This window comes from Onychomys torridus, chromosome 2, assembly GCF_903995425.1.
Source record: "Onychomys torridus chromosome 2, mOncTor1.1, whole genome shotgun sequence".
In the NCBI taxonomy this organism is placed as follows: Eukaryota; Metazoa; Chordata; class Mammalia; order Rodentia; family Cricetidae; genus Onychomys; species Onychomys torridus.
The window spans coordinates 138,428,312-138,455,425 of NC_050444.1; the positions used below are offsets into that span (position 1 = coordinate 138,428,312).

At 47.1% G+C, this 27,114-nt stretch overlaps 2 protein-coding genes across 3 annotated transcripts; one reads left to right on the forward strand and one right to left on the reverse strand.

The window, feature by feature from the left end:
• Window positions 1-842: 842 nt before the first annotated feature.
• On the reverse strand, window positions 843-20,171 carry Cdca8 (cell division cycle associated 8). The gene is made up of 10 exons (XM_036179862.1): window positions 19,886-20,171; window positions 19,645-19,773; window positions 17,198-17,238; window positions 10,816-10,888; window positions 6,838-6,920; window positions 5,100-5,164; window positions 4,396-4,488; window positions 2,777-2,903; window positions 2,068-2,154; window positions 843-1,314 (listed from the first exon to the last, which is right to left on the reverse strand). Exons 1-10 carry the CDS (start codon window positions 19,977-19,979, stop codon window positions 1,270-1,272), a joined length of 837 nt encoding a protein of 278 aa, XP_036035755.1. The 5' UTR covers window positions 19,980-20,171; the 3' UTR covers window positions 843-1,269.
• Window positions 20,172-20,382: 211 nt separating this feature from the next.
• Window positions 20,383-27,074, forward strand: C2H1orf109 (chromosome 2 C1orf109 homolog). Of its 2 annotated transcripts, none has more exons than XM_036179864.1 (5): window positions 20,383-20,680; window positions 21,852-22,129; window positions 23,785-23,964; window positions 25,519-25,637; window positions 25,770-27,074. In XM_036179864.1, the coding sequence occupies exons 2-5, from the start codon at window positions 21,855-21,857 to the stop codon at window positions 25,847-25,849; spliced, it is 654 nt and encodes a 217-aa protein (XP_036035757.1). In that variant the 5' UTR covers window positions 20,383-20,680; window positions 21,852-21,854; the 3' UTR covers window positions 25,850-27,074. The 2 variants fall into 2 exon arrangements, with proteins under 2 accessions (XP_036035757.1, XP_036035758.1); XM_036179865.1 differs by having other exon boundaries at window positions 21,855-22,129.
• Window positions 27,075-27,114: the final 40 nt, after the last annotated feature.

A 27,114-nucleotide genomic window follows, 5' to 3' on the forward strand; every position in this document is an offset into this window, starting at 1 on the left:
AACACTGGGATGGGGGAGCTCAACCTCCCAAGTCAGTCCCTTCTTTAGGAGGAAGGGACAGTGTAGCCAAAACACCTACTGTGCACTATGCATCTTGTTAACTGAGTTTATGCTGCCAGTGTTGGAAATGAAAGGTAGCACAGGAGACCTGGCTTTGGGTAGTGTGGAATTCCACCCGATCCCTGAGTGCAGGCTCAACACAGAGATGGAAGCCTCAGGTGTGGTTAGTTGTAGGCTGTTACTTCTCTTCCAAATTCCACCACTGACCAGAGACGATGACTTCCTCTCTATAAAGGGCATACCCAGCAAGCCCAGCAATGACCCCCGTTCTTTCCCAGAGTCCTCTGCCACCAGCATTCCATGCAGCCCATTAGTGTGGAGAGCTGGAGGAAGCAGAGCCCTGCCTGAGCCCCAGTGTGAAGTGAGCAAGGAGCATGATGGTGGGTGCCCTATCCCTCTTGGCCAAGCCCCACACTGGTTTTACTCAGATGTCTTCTGGTTTCCTTAGTTCCTGGGACTAAGTGTGGGGAATGCAGCTAGCCTGAGTTACCACAGCCCTGGATCTTGGAGTCCCTTTTGGAGGTCAGTGCTTTTGCCCATAGGAAGTTTCCACACTCCTGAGAAGGCAGCTCTCCAGGGATGCCCACTCCAGGGATGCCCACTCCAGGGATGCCCACTCCAGGGATGCCCACTCCAGGAGCTGCGGCTTCCAAACCACTCGAGTAAATGCAGCCCAGCTGGAGACAACAGGCAGGCTGAGGACTGATATAAAAACCAAAGCAAACCAAGATTTATTGAAAACAGCAATCTTGCAGTAGGACAAGTCAGCTGAAATGCCACTGCTCAGAAAACAACATATACAAAAGCCTCAGCAATAGAAAAAACTAGAGGACTGAAAGAAAAACAGACCACAACAGAGAGCTGGGCAGCGGCATCTGTAGGGAGCACAGGACCCCACTGCTCCCTGCAGAGCACGAGTCACACAGCCCTTCTCATAAGCCCTCCAGGACAAGGCTCCAAGCAGTCTAGACTGGTGGGACCACGAGCCACAGACGGCTCAGTCACTCTGCACCAGGCACACAAAGCCCTTGACTAGGCCTGTGTTCCCCATCCAAACAACTAGATGTGTAGCAAGACACTGGAGCTCTGACAGACAGACAGAAGCACCGTCGCACGTGTCAGCAAGTGAAACTCTCCATCCAGCGCCCCAGACTGAGGGATGAGGACAGATGTGCGCTCTGCCACCACCTCTGCCGCCCCGCCGTCTTCTCATTTGCCAGTCCGTATGCTGTTGCAGATCTGGGCAAGGCGGCTCTAGAGAGGAGAGAGAGAGGTCATTTTAAGACATGCCTGGCATGCCAGCCCAGTCAGCTTAGTGCACCTAAGCACAGGATTGTTTTTAAAGACTGATTTTTATCCCTGGCTGTCCTGGAACTCACAGTGTAGACCAGGCTGGCCTTGAACTCAGAGATCCGCCTGCCTCTGCCTCCCAAGTGCTGGGGTTAAAGGCGTGTGCCACCACTGCCCGGCAAGACTGATTTATTTTTATTTTATGTGTGTGATTGTGTCTAAATGTCTATGGACCCCCAGAAACTGGAGTTACAGGCTGCCATGTTTGCTAGGAGCTAAACCTGGGTCCTCTGCTGCCTAATCACTGAGCTTCCAGCTTCCCAAGCCTAGATCTCAGGGCCTCTTCCTTTTGTTCTTCATTTGTATTGTAAACTAATCAGAGACTAACTGGAGACTCATTTCTGGGGATGACTGTCACAGATGTCTATGAGACCTTAGTACATATTTAGGATCCCAGCTCAAGGCTTGTCTCATTCCTGATGTATACAAGGATGGGCCTCCAGCAGCCATGCCTGTACCCTAAGCTCCCACTCACACCCAAGCATGGCTGACTGGGCTGTAGGCGGGCTATTCCTCTTGAGAATTTAAACTAAGATAGAAAACGGAACAGTGTTGACAGGGAACAGTAAAGTAAGACCTGGGCAGTGCTCTGCAAAGCCTCACAAAGGCCAGTGCAAAGGGCAAGCTCCTCCATGTGGAGACAAACCCAGGACTCACCGAGAGCTTCTTAATGTTTCCTATGGCCTCTGGATTCAGCTGAGCAATATCAACCTTCTGCAAGTCACTGGCCAATAACCGCAAACTCTGTATGGAGGGAGAAAGGGTTAGATGGCATGTCCTTCCATATTGGAATCTCTGCCAGCAGCCAGCCAGTGAACCCAGGATCCCCTTGATATTCTGCCATGTGGTGACAGAGACAGTTAGGATGGAGAAATGATAATGTAGGCATATAGTACCAGTATGTTAGACCTCAGGAGACAATGACGGCATCAGTGCTATCAGTGGACCACTGGCTGGGTTACCAAGTACAATGTCGCACAGACCAAATCTGCAATCAGATGCCCTCCCCTCATGCAGGCTGGTAACCCACTCTGCAGCACCGAGAACCCAGGCCAGCCTGTTTCAGAATCTCTAAGACTCTGGAGGTACATGGCCCTACCCCAGTGTGCCTGCCTTCCTCTGAGCTCCCTCTCATAGCCATTACTATACACGCAGCAGAAGACAGGTGAGGGACAGATAGAACCCAGAGTTGGGCCACAACCCTGGGAGAGAACCAGGTTCTGAGTGCTGAGGCAGTGTGGTGACTAGGATCCACCCACTGAAGGGATTCTTCAGGGTCTCTGAAGTAGGCGTGGGGAGCCAAGTCAGGAGAAAGAGGCTTTGTTGTGCAGCGTACTGGGGCCTGGCTTCCCGGGATGCCGCTTACCGCACCACCACCCACAGGCACAGTGAGGGAGATCTCTCTGCTGTCAGCGAGAGGGCTGCCGTTGACGGAGATGTTGTAAATCTGCTCTCTGGCTGCTGGAGTGCGCAGGCCTGGAGTCTTGAAAACCCTAAAAGTTGGAGAACTCAGTGAAGATGGCTTGGCAGACTGAATAATGACACCCTCACAAGAAGTCCTTCCAACCCCATCTGGTCTCAAGCTGTAGTTTTCAAATCACACGCTTCTAAGAAGGCAAATTCTAAATTTAGGGAAAACATTTTTCAAGCTGTAATGACTAAACACAGCTGGAGAAAGGAGGCTGCAATTATCAAACATACATCCAGCAAAAGTCAACTCCTACCATGGGCCAAAGCTCCAGAGCTCCCCACCCATCCTCAGAACCAGAAGCACATGGATTCCTGTGCGTCCAAGTGCAGCTCAGACTTCCACCCCAGGACCTCTCCAGGGTCAAGAGAGGGGGAATCCGAGACAACATCACACTAATCCCCAAAACATCCTTCTCTACACAGAACTTCAGTATCTATTTCCTCCAAAATGGCAGTAAGTAGATGTGGCAAACAGTGGAGTAGGAATTGAAACGGAAAGTTGCCAGGCGGCTCTCTGTGATTTCGAGGCAAGTCTGGAGCTAGCTCCAGGTCAGTCAGGGCTATACAGAAACCCTGCCTTGGAAAACCGAAAATAAAAAATAAAAAAAAGTGGGAAGTCTTCCCCATCCGAGATAGCCCTTTCCTGTCCTACTCCATAGAAGCTATTAGTTTTTTTTTGTTTTTTTTTTTTTTTGAGACAGGGTTTCTCTGTGTAGCTTTTGGAGCCTGTCCTGGAACTCACTTTGGAGACCAGGCTGGCCTTGAACTCACAGAGATCCACCTGCCTCTGCCTCCCGAGTGCTGGGATTAAAGTCGTGCGCCACCACCGCTCAGCTGAAGCTATTGGTCTTAATTCCCTATCTTTTCTATGTCCAAGAGCAACAGGAGCCGCGGTACAGCTGGGAAGCAGCCTAGGAGGACCGCTGTGGCTGGGAGGACCGCTGTGACTGGGAGGCTCCTCCCTTGGAGCACACACCATTTTCATTTTTCTTTGAGAAGAGTCTCATGTAGCCCAGGTTGGCCTCAAACTGGCTATGTGGCCAAGGGTGACCTTGAACTGATCTTCCTGTCTCCAACTCCTGAGGGCTGGGATTACCAGTGCATGCTACCATCACTCTGCCTTAACTGTGACAACACAGGTTTCCTGGCTGATCAGCTATTTCAGGCCAGGTATTAGCTTCTGCTGTAAACAGTCTTGTTATATAGGCTTCAGGAAAGGTGCTATCAAGTTTCTTCTTTCCAAGGGTACAGGAATAAGCAACTACTCAGCTTCCAATACCATCTGACCAGAATCAGAGAAGGCTAAAAGCACAGGCCTTCTTTCTGATCTTCACAGGCCAATGCTCTCTCCCTCTCATCAGGTAAGGAACTGAAAGCAGTGTCGGGGAGGACCAATGGTAGGAAGCTCAACTGTGCTCTGAGGTGTCTCACCAAAGATTCAGGAGCATTACCTATACTCCAAGTGCTGTTCATGGCTGGGCTCCACCCAATACAAAGGCTGCTCTCGGTACTTACCTGGAATCAAACCTAGGTGTCACGCCTGGGGTTGGTTTCACCAGAGATGGCTCCAGCCTGCTCATGGCTGGTGTCACAAAATCATTGCTTAACCTGCATGGAAGGAACAGCATGAGGGTGTCAAGTCACAGGTGCAAAGATGGCAGTAGCTACAGAGGCAATGGTCATGTCAGATGCAGCCCTGCACCCATCACGTATGGAACCCTCTGAGTTGCCTGGGAGGGGAGCACAATCCATTTACAGCCACAGAGGGTCATCATAGTAAACTTCCCTGAGATCACACAGTAGTGAGGAGCAGAGAGGCTGAACCCGGCAGCCTGTGGCAGCATGGGACTTCCCAGCCAGGTGGAAGAGCCTGCGTTCTCTCTGGGCACATGGTCTGCCCTTCAGACATAGGCAGTCTAGGGCCTAATTACGTAAGTTGTTTCCCCTCAAAGGGTGTACAGTGAGTGAGTCTGCATGATCCATTTGAGCCCATGGAGATTCTAAGCAGGACCAGGATGGTATTTCAAGAAACTACGGGGCTGGAGAGGTGGTTCTATGGTTAAGAGCACTTCCTCTGTCCAGAGGACCCAAATTCCCAGTGCCCACATCAGGTGGTTCCAGCCTCATCCCCCAGAGCTCTCTCTGCTTCTCTTTCTACCATGCTTAACGGACTTCTCCACCAAAAACAAAGCAGCACATCTATCTCAGGAAACCATCACCTTTTGCTCCTGCCTCTTCCTTGTACTGACTGGGTTCTCTTCCTGGATGGAGGGCATCTTTTGACCTGAAAGCACAATCAAACCTAAAGTCACACAGAGCCTAGCAAAGGAGAAAGAAAGATAAAAACACAAGGGAAGGAGAACCAGCTTTTGAAAGGAAAAGTAAAACAACACAGGAAGGCCCTTATTGTTTGAGATAGGCCCTCTCACTGAACTTGGAGCTCACTGATGGGCTGGTCAGGTTGGCTTGTTCCCATTACTTTCCTTCCAACCCCACTGTCTCCCTTCCCGGCCACCCATGGGGGAGTTTTCCTGAGGTACTCATTTCTACCTCCCCTCTAGTGCACATCAGCAGCTCCCCCACCCCGTTTGCTCCAGCACAGTCTATTTACCTGGAATGAATATACAAAGACCCAGGGTCAGAGAGTCTCTCCACCCTGCTGAGCTCTAGGCTGGAATCCTGTCTAGCCTGGACATCCTGAAAAGTACTTAACTCAGCAGGGCAGGCAATTGGCAGGCACTCCCCAGAGCCTTACCAGAGGCTCTGCCTTTTCAGGGGTCCTACAGTCACTAGATGGCCACTGTCTAGCCTGGAAAGCATTTACCATCTCTGGTTTCTCCTTTCTTAGGCCAACCAAGCTCACTTTTTTTTTTTTTACTTATAAATGCCCAGCCTTAGCTTGGCTTGTTTCTGGCCAGCTTTTCTTTCGTTTGCTTTTTTAAAAAAATTATTAAAACAATTTTTTTTTTCATTTTACATACCAACCCGTTCCCCTTCCCTCTCCTTCTCCCCCCCCCATCCCATCCCCATTCCCTCCTCATAGGGGGTAAGGCATCCCTTGGGTAGGCTGGCATACCAATTTGGGGCAGGACCAAGCCCATCCCGCCTCATCATGGCTGAGTGAGGCATTGCACCATGGAGAATGGGGCTCTAAAGAGCCAGTTTGTGTAGCTGGGATAAGTCCTGGCCTCATTGCCAGGGGACCCACAAATACATCAAGCAATGCAACTATCACATTCAGAGGACCTAGGGCGGTCACTGCGGGCTCCCCAGCTGTTAGTCCAGAGTCCATGAGCTCCCACTAGCTTGCATCAGTTATCTCACTTTTTCTTGCTAACACTCACCCCAGAAACATCCCTACTTTTACTAGTGCCTAGCTGGCAGCATGGAAACTCAAGCTTGGTATACGGTCTTCTTCCATTATCTGGTCTCTATGTTCCTCCATTACTCTCACAGCTTCAGCCATACCAAACCACTTCCTGCTCCTCAGAAAGACTTTCCTCACTTGACCTGAACTCTCATCCCTCTCTTCTTCAGCTAGTGAAGCTTCCTCTGAAAGGATTGGCTGGGTGTGTCCTAAAGCTTCCTCCTCCCTCCTCTTCCTGATCTACACACTTTACACTTGTATCCACAGTGACTTGTGCTATTTGACACAAAGTGCAATCTTTTTAGTCGGTGAACTCTACCAGAGAAACACTGTATTCCATATTAAAAAAAATAATAATAATTTGTTCAGGTGTTTTGCCTGCATGTATGTATGTGTGCTACAAGTGTGCCTGGGAGCCATGGTGTCAGATCCCTTGAAACTGGAGTTACACACAGCAGTGAGCCACCACAGGCACTAGGAATTGAACTTGGGTCCTCAAGGGCAGCCAGTGCTCTAAAGTGCCAAACCATCTCTCCAGCCTTATCCCAAATCTTTCTTTGTGTAACTCCCTAACCTGAATTCCTACTTACTCTTGCAGATCGAAGAGTCTTACGGTTCTTTTCTTCTTCTTCTTCTTCCATTATTGCCTCATCCACCTGGATTACCTTCCGCTCTGGAACAAACAGTTTTAAGTTGAAACCTGTTCAGGTGGGGAGGGGGGTGGTGGTGCACAGCACTGCCTTCCATGTGAGAGCCCCCAGATATGAGAATTTGTTATTTCTGCTGGAATCATTCATCTTAAGCATCCCTTGTACTCCTTGTTCTTCCTAAGTTAACTATAATAATAATGTTATTTACAAATAGCAATGTGATAACTAGTAGTTATTTTGGGGTGGTGGAGGTTGTTTTTGAGACAGGTTTTCTCTGTGTTGGCTGTCCTGGAACTCACTCTGTAGACTAGGCTGGCCTCGAACTCACAGAGATCCACCTGCCTCTGCCTCCTGAGTGCTGGGATTACAGGCGTGTGCCACCACCATCTGGCTATTACTAGTAGTTTTTATAACTTGTGTTTCATACTGTCCAATCGGCCTTATCTTCATTCATTCCACAAATAACAACTACAGACACAATTCTAGGGTTTGAGGATACAGAAGCAACAATCCTCCACACCCACTCTTATAGAGTAACTGTTTCAAGTCTTACCGCCTTGTCAAGTGGGGACACCTGTTACAGATAAAGCAACTGTTGTTGAGTCTTTATTAAAACCATCTGGACTAGTAAGTGGCAGCACCAGGTCTCACACTCATGTGCTGTTTTGTTGTTATTATTGGGTTTTTGGTAGTTTTTTTCATTTGTTTTTGAGATAGGCTCTTGCTACATAAGCTAGGCAGGCTTCAAACTCACTATATAACCCAAGCTGGCCTCAAACTTGGAAAGCTCATGCTTAAACCTCCCAAGTGCTGGGATTACAGGTGCATGCCATTACTCTTAGCCCAAATCTGTCTTAATCAGCAGCACTACATAGTGGTTTTTTCACTTGTTCATTTTTTGGGTTTTTTGTTGTTGTTGCTTTTTTCGAGACAGGGTTTCTCTGTGTAGCTTTGTGCCTTTCCTGGAACTTGTTCTGTAGACCAGGCTGATCGTGAACTCAGAGAGATCCGCCTGCCTCTGCCTCCCGAGTGCTGGGATTAAAGGTGTGCACCACCACCACCACACAGCTGTTTTCTTTGTTTAAAACCTCTTTTTAAAAAAGATTTCTGGAGGGCTAGAGGGATGGCTCAATGCTTAAAAGCACTTGATGCTCCTGTATAGGACTCAAATTCGGTTCCTAGCACTAAAGTAGTGGTTCACAATGATCTGCAACTCCAATTCCAGCGCATCTGATGCCCCCTCTGACTTCCTCAGGCACCAGGCATGCATGTGATACACATACATACATGCAGACAAAACACTCAAACACACAAAATAAATAAATCTTAAAACAAAAAACAAAAACAAAAACAAAAAAACAAAACAAAAAAAACAGGGTTGGGGATTTAGCTCAGTGGTAGAGCGCTTGCCTAACAAGCACAAGGCCCTGGGTTCGGTTCTCAGCTCCATTAAGAAAAAAACAAAAAACAAAAAACCAAACAGCTGGGCAGTGGTGGTGCATGCCTTTAATCCCAGCACTCAGGAGGTAGAGGCAGGCGGATCTCTGTGAGCTTGAGGCCAGTCTGGGATACAGAGGAGGTCCAAGACAGGCTCCAAAGCTACAGAGAGAAACCCTGTCTCAAAAACAAAACCAAACCAAACAAACAAACAAAAAAACAACCAAACAAAAAACCAAACCAAACCAAACCAAAAAAAACCAAAACCAAACAAAAAACCAGAATTGGATGGTGGTGGCGCACGCCTTTAATCCCAGCACTGGGGAGGCAGAGCTAGGTGGATTTCTGTGAGTTCGAGGCCAGCCTGGGCTACAGAGCGAGACCTAGGATAGGCACCAAAACTACACAGAGAAACCCTGTCTCAAAAAACCAAAAACCAAACCAAACCAAAACAACAGAACAAAACAGATTTGCTAAATAAATACAAGATAGGAGCTGGAAAATACAAGATAGGAGCTGGAAAATCCTGAGCAGGGGTTACAGAGAAAATTCAGATATTTAGTCATGGTGGTGGGAGAGACCAGACTCAACCACTCTAGCCCTTTGTATCAGCCATGACCTTGACACGTAAAACAATTGTGTGTGTGTGTTTTCTGAGATGGTCTCAGGTGACCCAGGCTGGCCTCATTCTCACTCTGTTGCTGAGGCTGAGCTTGAACTACTGATACTCCCTCCTGCCTCCACCTCCCAAGTACTGGGATGACAGGTATGTGCCACCATAGATGGTTTTCTTTTTCTTTTCTTTTCCTCTGTGTGTGTGTGTGAGTGTGTGTGTGTGTGTGTGTGTTTCTGTGTAGCCCTGGCTGTCCTGGAACTTAGATTCACCTGCCTCTGTCTCCCCAGTACTGCCCGGGTTTGTTTTTTATTTAATAGTTTCCCTTTAGCTGAAGCTGAGAGGTCAAAGGGTTGGTTATAAGAACACTTGTTGACTGCTGATTGATGATGGGCATGTGATAGTAGAGGCATGGTGTTACACTTTTTTTTTGGTGGTGCACACAGCACTTGGGAGGCAGAGGCAAGTTCAAGTTCTGCCAGTTCAAGTCCAGCCTGGTCTACACAGAGACGTTCCAGGATAGCCAGGGCTGTGTAGGCAAACTCCATCTTAAAAATAAAACACCCAAACCAACCAACAACAAAAAGATATAGAGGGACCTCACAGACTGAACATGCGGCCAGGAACTCTAGCCCAATTCCATCCTGTACTCAGGGGGCAAACACCTCATGCTTTCTTCACTCTACAAGGCAGGTGTGATGGAAACTCTGTCAGAATTAACAATGGTCCTGGTTCAGGTGACTGTCAACGCCCCCTGGAGAGCAGCCTGAACATCCAGGCCATGGTAGTAAGGTCTAACCCTCACCAGCAATGACAGTGGCATGTGGTCCAGCTCCTTTTTATTTTTTTTTTAAAGGTCTATGCCTTAATCTACCCAACCCGATTCCATGCTCATTAGTTATAGTTTGCCTTCCCAATGAACTGCTTCTGAGCTGGCAAGATGGTTCAGTGGGTGCTGCCACCAAGCCTCATGACCTGAGTTGAATCCCTGGGATCCATACCTCTAGTAGAAGAAAACCAATTACTGTAAGTTGTAGTACATACCAGCCATTTCCCAAATAAACAAATGTAACAACAGTCCCACAGTACGGGATATGCCTATGAGATGATTCTGCACAGGCAGATCACTGAATTTAAATGCTGAGGTGTTTCTTTGCAATTCTTTTCAGTCCTGCTGATGATGCCAGAAAGAAATACTTCTGGAGAAAGTAACCAGGCACCGAGGCCTGGTTTCCAGCACACACACACTTTTTTTTTCTTTTTTTAGTTTTTCCGTGTACTACCTGTCTCTGCCTCCCAAGTCCTGGAATTAAAAGCATGCACCAACACCTCCCAATACCCTCCTTTCACAAGTCAAGTTTTTATACTCACAAAACCATGGGCCAGTTAGTCTTAGCAGAGCCAGCACACCAATGAGGCCTGGTCTGGACCTCAGCTCTCTGCTCCCTGAGGGGCTGTGAATGCACTCACACCAGGCAGGCTGGCACATGCCTCTAATCCCAGCACTGATGTAGGAGGACAGCCAGTTTCAGGCTTTCTCGCATAACACATAGACTCTGACACAAATTACTAAAGGTCTTGGGAGATGGATCAATGGAAACCAGGCAAGCAAGTGTGAGGAATGGAGTTCAGACACCCAGAACCCAGGGAAATCCCATCTGTAATCCCAGCCCTCAGGGGGTAGAGCCAGGGCATGTGGTAAACTGGCTAGCTAGACTGGCTGAAGAGGCAAGCTCTGTCTTCAGCAAGACCCTATGTCAACAAAGTGACATTAACACCCAATGTCAGCCACTGCCTCCACACACACTCACATATACCATAAACATATACACATACAGATAAGAGTATACCAAAAGAAAAATACTCACTTTTGACAGATTTCAAAGGGGTCTGAATAGCTTCGGCTGTTAACTTGTTTATTTCTGTGATGTCTAGATCAGCCTGTGACAAACAGCGGGTAGAGAAACAGTAAATCAAAGCACAAACTAACTGTAAACCTACCACACAACTCAAGACCTAAGACCTTGCCAATAACTTGCTTCTGGCTATGTATTCTTCCCTGGTTCTTTGCCTCTCCTGTCATTCCTCAAAGGCAAACCACGATTATTTCATTTGTTTAGAAGAGAGTTTATCAGGCTGGAGAGATGGCTCAGGGGTTAGGAGCACTGGCTGCTTTTCCAGAGGACCTGGGTTCAATTCCCAGCACCCACATGGCAGCTCACTATCCCATTCTAGGAGATCTGACACCTTTATACAAATGCAAATAAAATTAAATTAAATAAATTTAAAGAGAGTTTGTTGATTTGGTTCTGTCCATATATACATGTATTTATGTTTGTATACACACACACACACACACTTTTTTTTTCAGAATGTAAGAAAACACTTTTTCAGTTTTGCTTGCATATTTGTGATGTTGGTTTGTTTGAGACAGGGTCTTCCTACACAGCCAGGAAGGAGGAGAGTGGGTTCGTAGTTAGTCCTTTCTTCATGGAACACTGAAGTCCCACGAATCATGACTGGCACAGGATTGATGGGTGGGTTGGCAGAGAGTGCAGAAAGTGATTAGGAGAATTCTGAGGCTGTCTACACTCAGCAAGAAACAGTTCTCTAACAGATTAGTGCTGTCTACCATGCCAACTTTCAACCATCTCTAGTAATGACTGGCAGGCTTTGAACTCACTACTAGTGGCAGGCTATGGACACAGTGCAAGAGTTAACACTACAGGCCTAACTGTGAGGTTGGACCTTGGCTACCTTCTGAGAACAAGGATTTCAGGATTCCTTATTCCTGCTAACAATAGCTCTCTGTGCTTAAACTTAGTGCAAATATAGTTTACATGTTATCAACACCTGCTTTTCTAGGCAGAAGATGCCCTCATAAAAATCTACATGGAGTCTTGAGTGAGCTTTTCTGCTAAGAAAACATTCACGTACATGGAATTAAGTTTGTGCTGCGACTCCACTGGAAGGGGACTCCTGGAAGCTTATACTTGGCTTCCTCTGGTTTGGTTTTGTTAAGACAGGGTCACTCTGTGTAGCCCCAACTGTCCTAGAATTCACTATGTAGACTAGCCCCGCCCCCCCATCTCTAGAGACCCACCTACCTCTGTGTCCTGAGTGCTTGGATTAAAAATGTGAACCACCATGCCTACCCTTAGCTTCCTTCGAACTTTGACACATGCACTATTTCACCTTGCTCATTCTGCTTTGTGTACTTGTGATAGTCACTGCCACTTGTGTAACTAGATGCTGAGTCCTGGGAGTCTTCTTAGAGTACACCAAAACTGTAACTGCAGTGCCTGAAAGGCTGAGGCAGGAGGATCAACATGTTCAAGGTAAGTTTGGCTATACAGTGGTCTTGGGAGCACCAATAAATCTAGTTAGGAGCTTTGGGGCCAAAGTATCATTTCTTCCCTGGATTTCAAATCAAAGCTAAATTGGAATTCTTTCAATTTGGCGTGGTAATGTTGGATCTCCCACATTACATCAGAAGGTTTATTTGCAGTTCTACATATCTGACTAATTTAAAACGAGAGACACATATTAGCTAATGAGCATGATTCAGCTAGAATGTTTTGAAACATTAAATCTGGGTTTCTGCAGGGGGATGAGTAAAATGAATCATGATTATAACAACAGAGCGTGGACTAAGACTGCTATATTGCCTTTGCTTTGCTTTGCTTGTTTCCACCCTCCTACAGACACATCCCTCAACACTTCAACAACTGGATCCTAATGCTCTTTAACTTCTGAAGCTGATGAACACCAGCTACTCAGTGAGACTGTGAACCCTTAAGTCACTGTAAACTTTCAATCCAAGACTCCAATTTTGATGAACTCAAACAAATTATGATAAACTTTCTCCCCAAGAAAACAGTCAAGTGTGTGTACGCACTGTTTATATATGATTTTATCATGCCTAGGGACTCTGTGAAGGCCAATGCTGGACTAGCTCCCAACTCTGTCCAACAGAACTCTCTGCAACAACAGAAACATTCTATTGCTTTGCTGTCCAACATGGTTGCTACTAGTAACATGGCTGCTGGCCATCACAGATGTGGCTGGTGTCTGAAGAAATAAATCCTTCATTTTTGCCTCCCACCATGCCACCTTCAGTCTTGGGAGTGATGCTATGAAAATGTACTGAGTCTCTGAGTCTCCAGAAAGTGACTGAGTCTTCAGCAGTGTGGCATAAGAACAATCTTTATGATTCCCAGTCTCCTAGGCTAGGTCACAGCCTAATAGATTGTTTTTGTTTTTGTTTTTTTGAGACAGGGTTTCTCTGTGTGGCTCTGGCTGTCCTGGAACTCACCCTGTAGACCAGGCTGGCCTCAAACTCAAGAGATTCTCCTGCCTCTGCCTCCCAAATGCTGGGATTGAGGGCATGTGCCACCATGATCAGCTGAGCCTAAAAGAGTTGAAGGAACTTAAGCTCTAGGCTCTCCATTCCCCCTGCAAACTTCAGGGTAAAGGACAAGGAAGCTGTCAAAATGGACCAGATTCCCTCTGATGATTTAGGATGACAAATCCACCCTCTGCTATGATACTCTGCACAATATGGAACACGTCTGTATCAACTGTGTAGGCTTTCTCCCAAACCAAGCCAGGATCCTAGGATTGGCACTCCTAATTCAACTCTGATACTATCTATCTGAGAATAGCATCAGACCCTAGGAAACTTGCCCTACTACCCACCTAACAGCCCTAAGTTACTCTACCTATGATTCTGATCTATTGGCTACAAATAGGGGTCCCACAACTGTGTGCCTAGAGCTGCTCTCAACCCAGAGGAACATTTTACTTCATGTACTAATGTGTATGTGCATGTCTATCTAAGCCCCCATGTTGTCAGAGGACAACTTTGATCAATTCTCTCCTTCCACCATGTGGACTCCAAGTATCTAACCCAAGTCGTCAGTTGAGGTATCTTTACCTGCTGAACCATTTGGCAGTTTATGATAAAAATTATTACAAAGGGTATAGAGAAAGAGACTGTGGGGGAGTAAAATGTCTCCTCCCAAATACACTTCTGCTGCACATTTTGAGTTGGCTACTCAGAACTGCAGACCTCTATGGCCACCCATAGGTTTCTCTGTGTAGTTTTGGGAGCCCATCCTGGATCTCACTCTGTAGAGCAGGCTTGCTGTGGATATCACTCTGTGTAAATAAAGTTCTGATTGGCCAGTTGCCAGGCAGGAAGTATAGGCGGGACAAGAGAGAAGAGAATTCTGGGAGGTGGAAGGCTGGGTGGGGAAAAGACATTGCCAGCTGCCACCATGACAAGATGTAAGGTACTGGTAAGCCATGAGCCATGTGGCAAAGTATAGATAAATAGAAATGGGTTAATTTAAGATAGAAAAAGTAGATAACAAGCAGCCTGCCACGGCCATACAGTTTATAAGCAATATAAGTTTCTGTGTGTTTTCTTGGTTGGGTCTGAGCAACTGTGGGACTGGCGGGTAAGAGAGATTTGTCCTGACTGGGCCAGGCAGGAAAACTCCAACTACACAGGCTGGCCTCGAACTCAGAGATCCGCCTGCCTCTGCCTCCCGAGTGCTGGGATTAAAGGTGTGCACCACTGCCACTTGGCTCAAGTTCCTAGTTTTCTTTTCTTTTCTTTTCTTTTCTTTTTTTTTTTTTTTAAAGATTTATATTTATTATGTATACAGTGAGTGTTTGGCCTGCAGGCCAGAAGAGGACATCAGATCTCATTACAGCTGGTTGTGAGCCACCATGTGGTTGCTGGGAATTGAACTCAGCTCTTAACCTCTGAGCCATCTCTCCAGCCCTCAAGTTCCTTTTTTTTTTTTTTTTTTTAAGATTTATTTACTTATTATTATTATGTATACAGTGTTCTGCCTACATGCATCCCTGCACACCAGAAGAGGACACCAGATCTCATTACAGATGGTTGTGAGCCACCATGTGGTTGCTGGGAATTGAACTCAGGACCTCTGGAAGAGCAGCCAGTGCTCTTAACCTCTGAGCCATCTCTCCAGCCCCTCAAGTTCCTATTTTTAAGCCCTTACTTTAAGCCCCACCCTCACTGCCCATGAACTCCCTTGTTGATCTACACTGATATGTTTATAAACTAATCTGACCATTACCAGTTTATTTCAGAGGGAAAGGAAAAACAGAAACTTCCCTACCACATGTCATGGCAAGGTGTTGGGAGAGGCCATGGAACTCCCATGCCCTTCTGCTGTGCCCCCGTCCCCACCCCTGGTAGCTCTCAAACCCTGTTTGTTTGAGAGTGTATGGAAATGTACAGGTATGACTGATTGCTGGTCACTGGTGACCAGCTTCCTTTTAGCCCTTCCTTCCACAGGAGGAGGTATTCTTAGCTCCAAACTTCTGGGGTACAGTTGAGTTCCCTGGCAACAGGACCCCATCCAGTGTTGTCTGAGGACTTTCCGTGTGTCACTTCATTAACACAAACTCAGGCAAGGTTGAAAGATACTTGTTATGACCTCCAAAGGACTCTCATTGTAACTATGGAGCTGCACATATTAAAAGGCCAAATATTCTGATATAAGATTGTCTTATTTCTGTAGTCTCAGGAAATTCTAAGAGGGCAGAGTAAAGGGACTGGAGAGGTCAGCAGGAAGACAACTTCTAGGCCAGCCTGGGTGAGACTGTCTCAGGAAATCAAAAAGTAAATAAAATGGAATAGCATTTGCATATAATGTAAACATGTGCTACTATATATTTTAAACTCTCTCTAAACAAGTCAAAACACAACACAGTCTGGAGGAGGCCAGCTCCCCAGAACTGCTCCAGGGTTGTGACTAGAAGACCTCAGAGTAGTGGGATATTAGGAAAACCTTTTTTTTTTTTTTTTTTTTTTTTAAATATAAGGGTATTTGGAAATAAGTTTCCATCTATCTGACAGGTAAATAAGGAAACACACACATACTTTCTGATGGTAACTTTCTCTCTCTCTCTCTCTTTTTTTTTTGGCAGGGGTGGGGGTGGGGGTGGTTTCGAGACAGGGTTTCTCTGTGAAGCAAGCAGTCCTGGCTATCCTGGAACTCACTCTATAGACCAGGTTGGCCTTGAACTCATAGAGATCCACCTACCTGGTAACTTTCTCTTTTACTTCATCCTAAAAATCCTTCTCTGGAAATCTGTCTCCACACATCTACATCTCTTAACATATAGCTATGAATCTCTCTTTACACACATCTCAAAATTTTTCTGACACTCTCTCTTGCTCTCTATCTAACCTAGTTACTCATTCTCTTTCCTCAGCCTCCCTCCGCATACCCACACCCACATTCTAACACTCTCTCATTCCTCCTTCCCTCTCTTACAGCCAAATTCTGGACAATATATGTTACATTTTTAGGGTCACGAAGCATTTCTTGAATAAACAGAGACAGAGACAAACTGATACACTTAAGGAATCACAGTTTCTCTTGGGCTAGGAAGGTCACATTGACTGGCCAGCGAGTAATACTTAGCCAAGCCTATTGTTAGGGTTCTCAGAAAGTAAACAGTTGCTTCAAGTCTGACCTTGAATCATCGATAAACACCTGAGACTTCATCCTTGTGTATTCGTCTCCAGGAGCAGCCAGTTTGCTTTGAATATGTTCTGGAGTCTAAAATTAGCTGTCTTTGTGACTGAAAATACTATTCTTTCCTGCATCAGTTATGAAAAATATTTAATACTATTAGAATTAAACAGCTTAAGTAGAAATCATCTTCCTGACCATCCATAGCAGTATGTATATCCAAAGATGGAATAGTTTTACAAGATAAACACACAAGTAGTGGGGGAAATACCCATAGCTGTTATTAGGGAAGAAATGAAATGGCACATGAGAAAAATTACAGACAGGAGCAACCGGTCATTTACAGTCAGTAACTCCACAGCTTTGCCAAGTGGGGCTCCCCATCTGGTGGGTCAACCTGTTAAATACTAGTTGTCACCTGCTGTATACTTCCATGGCCTCGGGCATGGCACTTAGAGAATAATAAGTACATAGGCAGTGTGGATGCAACTATTTCTTTCAGAATATTTCTGATGCATGGTTGGTTGCAACCCAAGATGAGGAACTCATAGGAGAGTGGGGTGTCACACAGCACACTCCTTTTAAGGACTGAGATCTAGTTGGACTTCATGCATGGCACCACAGATAATGTCCTCTGACGAAGCCTTTTCTACAGTACACACCCAACAGTAGGATTTGATGACAGAATTAAACTTATAAATTAACCAATTCAAAAACAAGATGGGTCACTTACTGTTGCTGCTTCTTCCAGGGCCTGTTTGTTTCCGCCAAGGGCTTTAAAAAGAACATCATGTTCAGTTACTAGGAGGTCTGAATGATGGGTGTCTTTCCCAGCACTATCAATTGTCTTTCTCAAACTGGATCAGTGAAGCCTTTGGTCTAGCACTGCCTTTCACAGTCTTTCAGTTAGACTCCTCCTTGTAGCCAGTGACTCTACTTTCTGTGTCCTCAACGTTCCTGTTGTTTGTCAAGTGCAGCTGTCCCCATGACTCAGTGCTTTGATACTAAGTATTTCTTCTGCTCAGTACACTTCTGTACCCTACAAATTTCTATTCTTTAAAATTCAGCTCAAACGCCACACTCAAACTGTTAATGTTTCTATTATAATGACTGCTTCAAACTGTAAATACATACATAAATAGTATATAGCAAATTAGTCAAAAGCTACTAAAGCTACTTAGTTGTCTACTCCTGTCTGAACTGAATTCCAAAGATAATATCCCTTGGTCCTGGTAAAAACCTGGCATAGTAAATGTGCAGACTAAAAAGGTTAGACCTTTGTTAGATCTAGATGTAGAATGAAAACTTAGGTTAGCTCCTCTTGTTAGAAATCCTCATGGAATCCTGTGTATACAGTTAAGATCTTGGGCTTTATAAATAGAATGCCTGGGGCTCAAATAGGCTCTGCCCGTAATATGAGAGCCTAAGTATCTCTGTGCCTTATCCTGCCATTCTAAAAGTGGTCTACTGTCCTGCATGGTGGCACACACCTTTAATCCCAGGACTTTGGGAGGCAGAGGCAGGTGAATCTCAAGTGAGTTGAAGGCCACTTTGGTCTACCTAAGAGAAGTCCAGGATAGCCAGGGCCACAAAGGGACCCTGTCTCAAAAACAGAACTGGCTTACTATCATGATTAACCTGTATTTACTTACTGGCTACTATGCCCATCTTTTTTTTTTATAGTATTTAAAATTCTCTCTCTCTCTCTCTCTCTCTCTGGTAGCTTTGGTGCCTGTCCTGGATCTCGCTCTGGCCTCTAACTCAACAGAGATCTGCCTGGCTCTGCCTCCCGAGTGCTGGGATTAAAGGTGTGAGTCACCATTATTCAGCTTCTATATGAGTTTTTAAATGACCCTTCTCCACTAGCCCATAAGCCTCTAGTGAGGGGACAATGCCTGTTTTATCCCTTACTGCATCTTTAGTACCTGGCATAGTGACTGACACTCAACTTTGGAGAAATGAATGAACACATGGATTAATAAGGCATGTCAGAAGAATCATGGCTCTTGTGAGCAACACATGCACTTCTACCCAGGAAGAAAGATACACACTGGTAGTTACTAGTGATGAGCAAAACAGAGAAAGTGAAAGCCACCTAATGGATGGGAGAGAAAGGACCCTCCATGTTGGACTGGAAGTTTAACGAGAGGTGGGAAATGGGTTGGAATTTTTCTCTGGTCAGAAAAATACCCCTGCCTTTGCAGTTCACAAGTGACTTGCTCAATTTTAAACTGGCGATTTCCACAAGAAAGAGCTGTTCAAGGCTACTGTTCTAATTCACCTCTGACAAAGCCAAATCATTTTTTTCTTAATTTATTCATTGGTTTTTGTTTGTTTGTCTTTTGAGCTGAGGACCGAACCCAGGGCCTTGTGCTTGCTAGGCAAGCGCTCTGCCACTGAGCTAAATCCCCAACCCTAGTCGTTCATTTTTAAAAGTGAGTATACACAGTATTTCCTGATGTGTGAAAATTATGTGAAATTGACATTTCTGTGTGCTCAGAAACAGAATTCATCATGGCTCTTTTGGAACTAAAACAGAAATTCAGTTCCGGAAATCTAAAATATTTGTTTCCTGGCCTATTAAGAGAAAAAGTTTGCCTATCCAGGTGGATGACAGTCCCAGGTGAGACTCAGCAGTAGGGTGGATTGAGATCACAATCCCCCTTTCTCCCCTAAATACGGATATGCCTCCCCAACTCTCTCCTTGGACAGACAGAGAGATGATGAGAAAGTGTGCAGTGTGTGGCCTTGCAGGACAACTTTATAGTCCTTACCTAGTGCCCTGGTCCTTGCCTATTGGCAGGCAGGCTAGCTTAGGCTTGGTCACGTCGGTGTGGAGCACCCTCTTCACACCCCTGAAAGCCTTCGAGAACTAGAAGAAGCTTGCTTTGTCCTCCGGACCTGAAGGTGCTCTCTTCCTTAAAGCCCCCATCAAGCTACCTACCTCTGGTACATGTCTGTTAATGCTCTCCCACTCAGCTGTGAACCTAATAATGCTCATCTGAGGGGTAATTCATGTCCGCTTCCTTTCGATGGGCCTGCCATTCTTTTGTAAGTTATGACAAGCGGCAATTTCCCACGGGTGGTTGGTTATGTTAGACCTCCTTAAGAACGAGTCGCTACAGAAAGCTTTAAGTTAAGCCCTAGTCGGCTACTGGGAAAAAAGCTAGCAGCTCTTACCAAAGTAGTCCAGCCAGTTCATCTCGCGCAGCGCCTTGGGCAGCCGAAGGATCTCCATGTTGTACAGGTTTTCCACCTCCTTGAGGAGGTTCTGCCTGTCGGACTCGATTTGCTTGGTTCGAATTTGCACTGCGAAGAGGTGAAAGCCGACGGATCCCGTGTCAACATCGCCACCCGGATCCCGTCGCACCCGCGCCCCGACCCGCCCGACACTCGCGACCTCCGCGAATCCCCCTCTTACCCTCGCGGTCGAAGTCCTTGAGGAAGGAGGCGAGCTTGAGGTTCCGCAGCGCGTTGGTCTTGGTGCTGCGAGTGCGGCCCTTCCTGGGAGCCATGGCGCCGGGTGTGGACTGCGTCGAGCGAAGGACCAAGCAGCCGGGTCAGCGGGTGAGACGGGGAAAGAGCAGGTGAGCCACCGCGGAGCAGCGGGAGTGCAGTCGTTGGAGTCTGGGTACCCAGAAGTCTGCGGACGCGTCCCTGCAGGCTCTGAAACACACAAGCAGGAAACCCTGCAGCTCCAGCTGAGGGGCAGGTTGCTCCTCCGGTAACCGCCACTCAATTCAAACTCAACGGACACAGGATAGCCAATAACAAGTCGCCGTCTTAGGATGGTTTTCACAACGCCCAATCACAACAAAGCTTCTTCTCCATCCCCCCCCCCCCCCGCAACCAATCCTCATAGAGGACTTCAATGCCCAGAAGTCATTGCGGCCTACGTCTTCTTTTCGCGACTTCCGAGTCGAGCTTAGTGGAACTAGACTGTCGGGTTTGCTTTTGAGCGTGTGCGTACACGGTGTGCTTCTTGGTGTCCACTTAGCTTTCACTGCCCAGGATTTAGGTTTTCCTGCTGGTTTAGGGACACGGCTGGCAATCTCAAAGAGAGCAGACAAGACTCTGGCTCCAGAAATACGGGTTCGAGGAGAGACAGGCCCCCAGGGATTTGCAATCTAAAGCAGGAGATTGCCCTGTCCTGAAGAAACCTCTTCTGAAGACTTCCAGGAGGTGAGAAGCAAGGGTCCTTCTGCAGAGAGAGCTGGTAAGAGAACCGCCGGAACCTCCACTCTTGAGTGTCAGCAGTGACGAGACAAAATAGATGACAGCTTTACCTTGCCACCCTCAGCAGCGTGGGGAGTTCCCCTACGCTTTAGGACTTCAGCTCAGTTGGTGGCTGTGTTGAAAATAATTCAGGACTAGCCAGTTTAAGAAGCAGAGTTTTACACACACACACACACACACACACACACACACACACACACACACTTGAGTAGGGAGGGACTCACTATGTAACATTGGCTGGCTTGGAACTCTCTATATAGACTAGGTTGCCTTGAACTCAGAGATCTGCCTGTCTTTTGTCTCCTCAGTGCTAGGATTAAAGATGCACACCACAACACCCATCCTAAAGCTATTTTTTAAAAAAATATGGGTGTGGGGGTCCCCTGAAACTGGAGTTACAGACGAGTATGAGCTGCCACGTGGGTGCTGGGAATTGAACTCCGGTCCTCTGGAAGAGGAGTTAGCACTCTTAACCCCTGAGCCATCTCTCCAGCCCAGCTATTTTTAATAAAGGCTTAAGCACAAGGATTAAGAGAAAGGCACCCAGGCAGAAAATAAAAGACACTTTCAGGCTACTCAAACAATCTCAGAAAGTAAGACATGGCCAAGTGGGTATGGGCTTCTCAAGGGAGAGTCAGCAACTGATTGTCTTCACATTAGGCATGTATACTATTTTGGTGGCTTTCAAGAAACATCTCAAGAGGGTTTCTAAGAAAAACTGGTCATTACTTTCTCTACCTTCTTGTTTGATAACAGAAGTAAGTGAGGTGGCTTCTGAGACGCCTTGGATGGTATTATAGAAAGTGAAGCCAGGAGGTCCTATGGTTGTACAAGGGGTAGTACATGTCCTTCCCATGTAAATGGGATTTCTGGAGAGATTTCTAGAAGGTTGAAGGTTTACAGCTGGGAAGGGAGTAAGGCCTGAAGCAGCTGGTAAATTGTACTGTTGGAATTCTCAAGTCATTGCTGACCAAAGTCATCAACCTGCTTCCGGGTTCTTTTTCACGCCCCCCAAAGTCTCCCTACCTTTCTATATTGCCTTAGGACTATTTGAAGACCAAAAGCAGACCGCCTCGTGGGGTCAGAAATGACTCACCCTTGTCCCAGGCCCTCCCCGTCCGGTACCCTGAGTCTTGGTTTTGTCTTCCCAGCAGATGGCTCAAGACCAGCCTTTGCTGGCTGTGCAGGAGGTCCTGAGGAAGTGCTTCCCCGTGGTGGAGCAGCAGCAGAACCTGTGGCAAAGCACTCTGCGGGACTGCTCGCCCCTCCTCTCCTCTCTCAGCAACCTGGCTGAGCAGCTGCAGGCAGTGCAGAGTCTGCGGTTTGAGGATGTGCCGGCCCTTCGTCCCTTCCCGGACTTAGAGGAGCGGCTGAGGCGCAAGCAGCTGGAGGCTGGTGACATTGTCCTGGACAAGCTCGCCGAGAGGCTGTAAGAGGCTCCATGGCCCCTTTCCTGGCGGAGATCTTAAAGCTTCGTGACATCCCAGCCCCAGTCAGGGTGGACATACAAGTTACAGAAGCAGTCTGGGAGTGGTAGTTCAGAGGATTAAGGTTGAAGGACTGTGAGTTTGAGGTCAGGCTACATTATAAGACCTTGCCTCAAAAAACAACAGCCAAGTGGTGGTGGCATATACCTTTAATCCCAGAGGCAGGCGGATCTCTGAGTTCAAGGCCAGTCTGGGCTACAGAACAAATTCCAGGAGAGGCTCCAAAGCTACACAGAGAAAGCCTGTCTCAAAAAAACAAACAAACAAACAAAAATAAATAAATTAAAAAAACCCACCACCACCACCACCAACAACCACAACAACAAAAAAACAGGTCGAGTGTGGTGGCCACATGTCTTTAATCTGAGCAATCAGGAGGCAGAGGCAGGCAGATCTCTGAGTTTGTGGCCAGGACTCACAGAGAAACCCTGTCTCAGAAATAAATAAATAAAAATAAATGAGTAAGAAAAATATAAATAACCCCAAACCAACTAAATAAACAAAAGAAATTACAAAAGCAGAAGAGAAGGGGACTGGAGAGAGGGTAGCTGCCCTCTTCTGTAGCTGTGCCAGAACCAAGGCCATTACCTTACACACCTCTGGTGTAACCCTGTTCTGGAAGCAAGAGAACGTTAAAGTTTGTTCTATACACAGGTGGATACATGTGTAGTTGAAATAGCCTGCTAAAGAATAACCCAGGTGTTACATTGATACTTTGTTTTCTGTTTGTGTTTTTACTATTGGTCACAGTCTATAAGCTAGACTTATAGATTTATGGGATCGTTTCCTGTTTCTACACTGTAAGTCATAGTTGGGTTTTTTAGAACCAGAGTTCTGGGCTAGGGGATCCTTTGTCCTTGGGAAGTTACAACCTTTTTCTTGGTGATGGGTTCCTTATAGTCAGCATTAGAATAATAACTAGGCAGAGGTGGCAAATACCTTTAATCCCAGCACCCTGACTGGGGGAGAGGAAGAAAAAGAAGAATACCTAGGCAATGCCAAAATCACCCCCTCACCCCACTGACACCCGTGACACAGGGTTCTTTGTGTGTAACCACCACCACCACCACCACCGGTGCAAAAGCACTTTCTATACATTGTCATAGTTCTCCCTCTAATGACCATTCATTCACTGATACACTGACTGTGTTTGCTGTATATGTAGTCCTGAGCCTTTATGCAGGGGAAACAACTCACTTTCCCTAGCACTCTGTGCACCCTGAGCCCTCACTGTCATTCCAGAACTGTCCAAACAAGGGCGGTCAAGATGGCTCCTTGGGTGAAGGTACTTGCTCTGCAAGCCTACTGACCTGAGTTGAGTCCCCAGAACCCGTGGAGAGGTGGGAGGACAGAATGGACACCACAAAGGAGTCCCCTGACTTCCCCACATGTGCTGTGGCGTGTGTGCACCCTCCCCCATACTTCATTAAAAATAATTTGCAAAGTGGGACTGGTGTGTAGCTCAGTGGTAGACCACTCCCCTAGTGTGTCCGAGGGTTGGAGTGCCCTCTAAAACCCTCAAGTGCCAGTAGTGGTTAGAGAAGCCTTACCTCCTCCCATTTTCGTGATACTGCCTAACATTCCACCTTTCCCACAGAGCCACCCTCCTCAAGGTTCGAGACACCATCAGCGGGCATGTGGAGCAGGTGTTTCAGACCTATGAGCAGCATTCGGCTGCACTTGACATGGATGCTGTCCTGCGGCCCTCGGTTGTGAGCCCCTCTGTGGCTGACATGTTGGAGTGGTTGCAAGACATCGACAGACACTATCGGAGCTCATATCCTTGAGTGCGTCCAGACCGCTCAGAGCTGCTCCTAGAAGTCTTTGCTGACTCAGATCTCACAAGGTCCTCAGGCTATATAGTTTGCTGCAGTTCTCCTTAGAGCTCAACCGTGGGTTCTGCCTGGATCTGTTTTTTATAGTCATTTCTTACAGGTTGCCTGCTGGGTACTTCTGTAAGTGTTGAGAGGCAGGATGAGAAGAGGGGGGTATGTGGTGTCACCTGTGCTGAGTGCCAAGAGTAAAGCAGGGAAGGCGAGGTAGGAAGGTGGGGCTGTCTTTTTTTTTTTTTTTTTTTATTTTCAAGACAGAGTTTCTCTGTGTAGTCCTGGCCTCTGTCCCAGAGATCTGTTTGCCTCTGCCTACTGAGTGCCAGGATTAAAGATGTGTGCCACCACCACCCAGCTTGGAGTTGTGATTTTAATAGTGTCAAGGCAGGCACCCATGAGGCAGTGATGCTTATGACATTTGAGCCAAGATTTGAAAAAGTGAAGGAACAAGCCACGTGGATGTTTGGGAAAAGAATGGTCCAGGCAGAGTGTACTTCGAGTGAAAAGGCCTGTGTGGGAGCATGCCTGGTATATTTAGGAAAGAGCCATGAGGTCCATGTGGTGAGGGCAGGGCATGGTGTCAGAGGGCCTTGGTTTTTGAGAAGGATCTTGAAGATTTTGGCTGTCACTCTGAGATGAAAGTTCTGAGAAGCCTTTAAGCAGAATAGTGTGGCCAAGGCCAGTGTTTAAGAGCATTCATGTGGAGGTCAGAGGATAACTTGACAGAATCAGTTCTCTCCTTCCACCATGTGGCTCCCAGGATGAAGTTCAGGTCATCAGATTTGGCAGCAAGCACCTTTCCCAGTGAGCCATCTTGCCTGCCCCTGACATGGACTCCTGGCAGTCTCCAGACTGTCTCTCTTTGAGATCTGGTTGTGTTCATCCGGGAGTTGTCAGCTCTTCCTTTGCGGGGCTAAGGCTCAGAATCCCTCCATTGCTGCCTGGCTCAAGCCATCTTTCAGCTTTCTTCCACGCTAGCCAAGCTGTGTCAGAGGGCGGCAGTGCCAAGTCCACTCCATGCTTCCCCCGCCCTGTGCCTCTGTTTCTGTGTTTCTCCAGTGGTGTGTTCACCTCAACTGCCACTGAGGGTTTTGTTTTTGTTACATTTTTAGTTTCTCTCGATAGCCCTGGCTGTCATGAAACTCGGTATATAGACCAGGCTGCCCTTGAACTCACAGAGGTCAGCCTGCCTCTGCCTCGTGGGTGCTGGGATTAAAGGTGTGGGCCAATACAGCTAACTAGAACAGCCACAGAGTCTGGTCTCTTAAGTCACTTTGCTTTTCTGTCTGGTCCATCGTGAGCCTGTGAGGTCTGCATCTTCTTTCCTGGTAGCATCATGTTGTGCCAGTACAGGTGCCCATCAGTCCTCTTGGCCCTGGTGAGCCCTGCCTACCTGGGAAGGTGTGCCAATGGGTGTGCTGCCACTTTTAGCTTCCCACACTCCTCTCCAGCAGATTGCCTTTTTCTTTTTCTTTTCTGAGCAGTCCTTAACTTCTGGGAAGGTACCTGAAGAGAAAGTACCTCCTCTCCTCCATCCACTGGGGAGACTTGGCCAACGTCCAAGCTCTGCCTAAGGCCTGGGACCAGATCTCTGAAGATGAATGCCAGACCCTTGTGCCAGGTACTGGTTTCCATTAGTTCCCCATCTGCCTTCCTTTCCCTGCGGCTTGCCTCTTTGGAGGTGTTAGAGACACTGCTGCTGGGCTTCTGGGCCTCAGTAAACCTGATGTCTTGTACCTGCTTCCTATTCTAGATATCCTGGTGAGTGTCTCCTTCTTCCTGGAGGAGCCAGGAAGCTGCTCAGTGTCTGGAGATCTGGAGCCCCGAAGTTGAGGGCTGCTGTTGCTACCTCTGCTGTTTCTAAGTGAGCATCAGCAGTGCAGCCCGACGCCCTGAGATATCAGTACCTACGGTAGAGGCCCCTAGGGCTTCTCCACGCTGGGCCGAGGCCAAGGGTCCGTGGCTGTTGCACCTGCGGCTCCGGCAAGTGGATGGGGTAGAGGAAACAGGAAAAGCAGCACTGATGAGCAGTGTCCATCTCCATCGTTAGGCTGGAGTGGCAGGGAAGGAAAGGATGGGGTAGAGGGCCACAGTGGCCTCTGGTTCAGCTGAAGTACTTCATCCAGTTGGCTTAGGTCCTGGTTCTGTGTGTCAGTATCTGAGTCCTTAATGGTTTAAAGATGTGAGTGGATCTGGGAGCACAGGGCAGTAGCAACGTGTGTGTGTGTGTGTGTGTGTGTGTGTGTGTGTGTGTGTGTGTGTGTGTGAGACACATGAAGCCCTGGATTCAATCCCTTGCACACCCTAAAAAGGGAGGGACCGAAGGAAAGAGCATTTGAAATGTTTACCCCTTCACAGTAGTTCAGGCCAATTTCCATTTCCAAAACCAGCCACTAGGGGGAGATGGTGTAGCGTGACTGGTTCTGAATGTTTTGCCCTTGAGAGGTCCCCTGTTGCTGTTCAAAGTAACTGAGTGCCGGGAGTAGCCCACACACCACTGGAGAGGCAAAGACAGGAGATCTCTGTGATTTTGAGATCACCCCATCTACATAGCTCCAGACTAATCAAGGCTACATCTGAGACTCTGCCTCAAAAAAAAAAAAAAAAAAAAAAAAAAAGGGCAAAAGCAGAGGGAAAGAAATAAGTGGACTGAGGCTAGCGAGGCTCTCCAGATGCCAGGTTGAGACTCAGGTGACCTCTCATTGACTGCATTCTTCTGAGTTTGGAGTGACTGGCCAGGTTATTCACTTGACACATGTAAAGTCTCCTAGGAAGAGAAACTCAATGAAGAATGTTCTAGATTTGGCTGGCCTGCAGGCAGGCGTGCAGGATTTTCTTCATTGAGGTGAGAAGAGCCATCCTGAATGTGGGTGGCACCATTTCATGGCTGGGCCCTAGATCAAATGAGAGAGAGCAGGCTGAGCACTACTCCATTGCTCGTGATAGCGGGTGTCATATGACCAGCTGCTTCAAGTGCTTGCCACCTTGACTTCCCTGAGGGATGGACTGTACCCTCAAATCATGAGTCTAATAAACCGTTTCTCCATTGTACTGGTCAGTGTGTATCATGGTGTTTTGGGTTCTCTAACGGAGCAGAA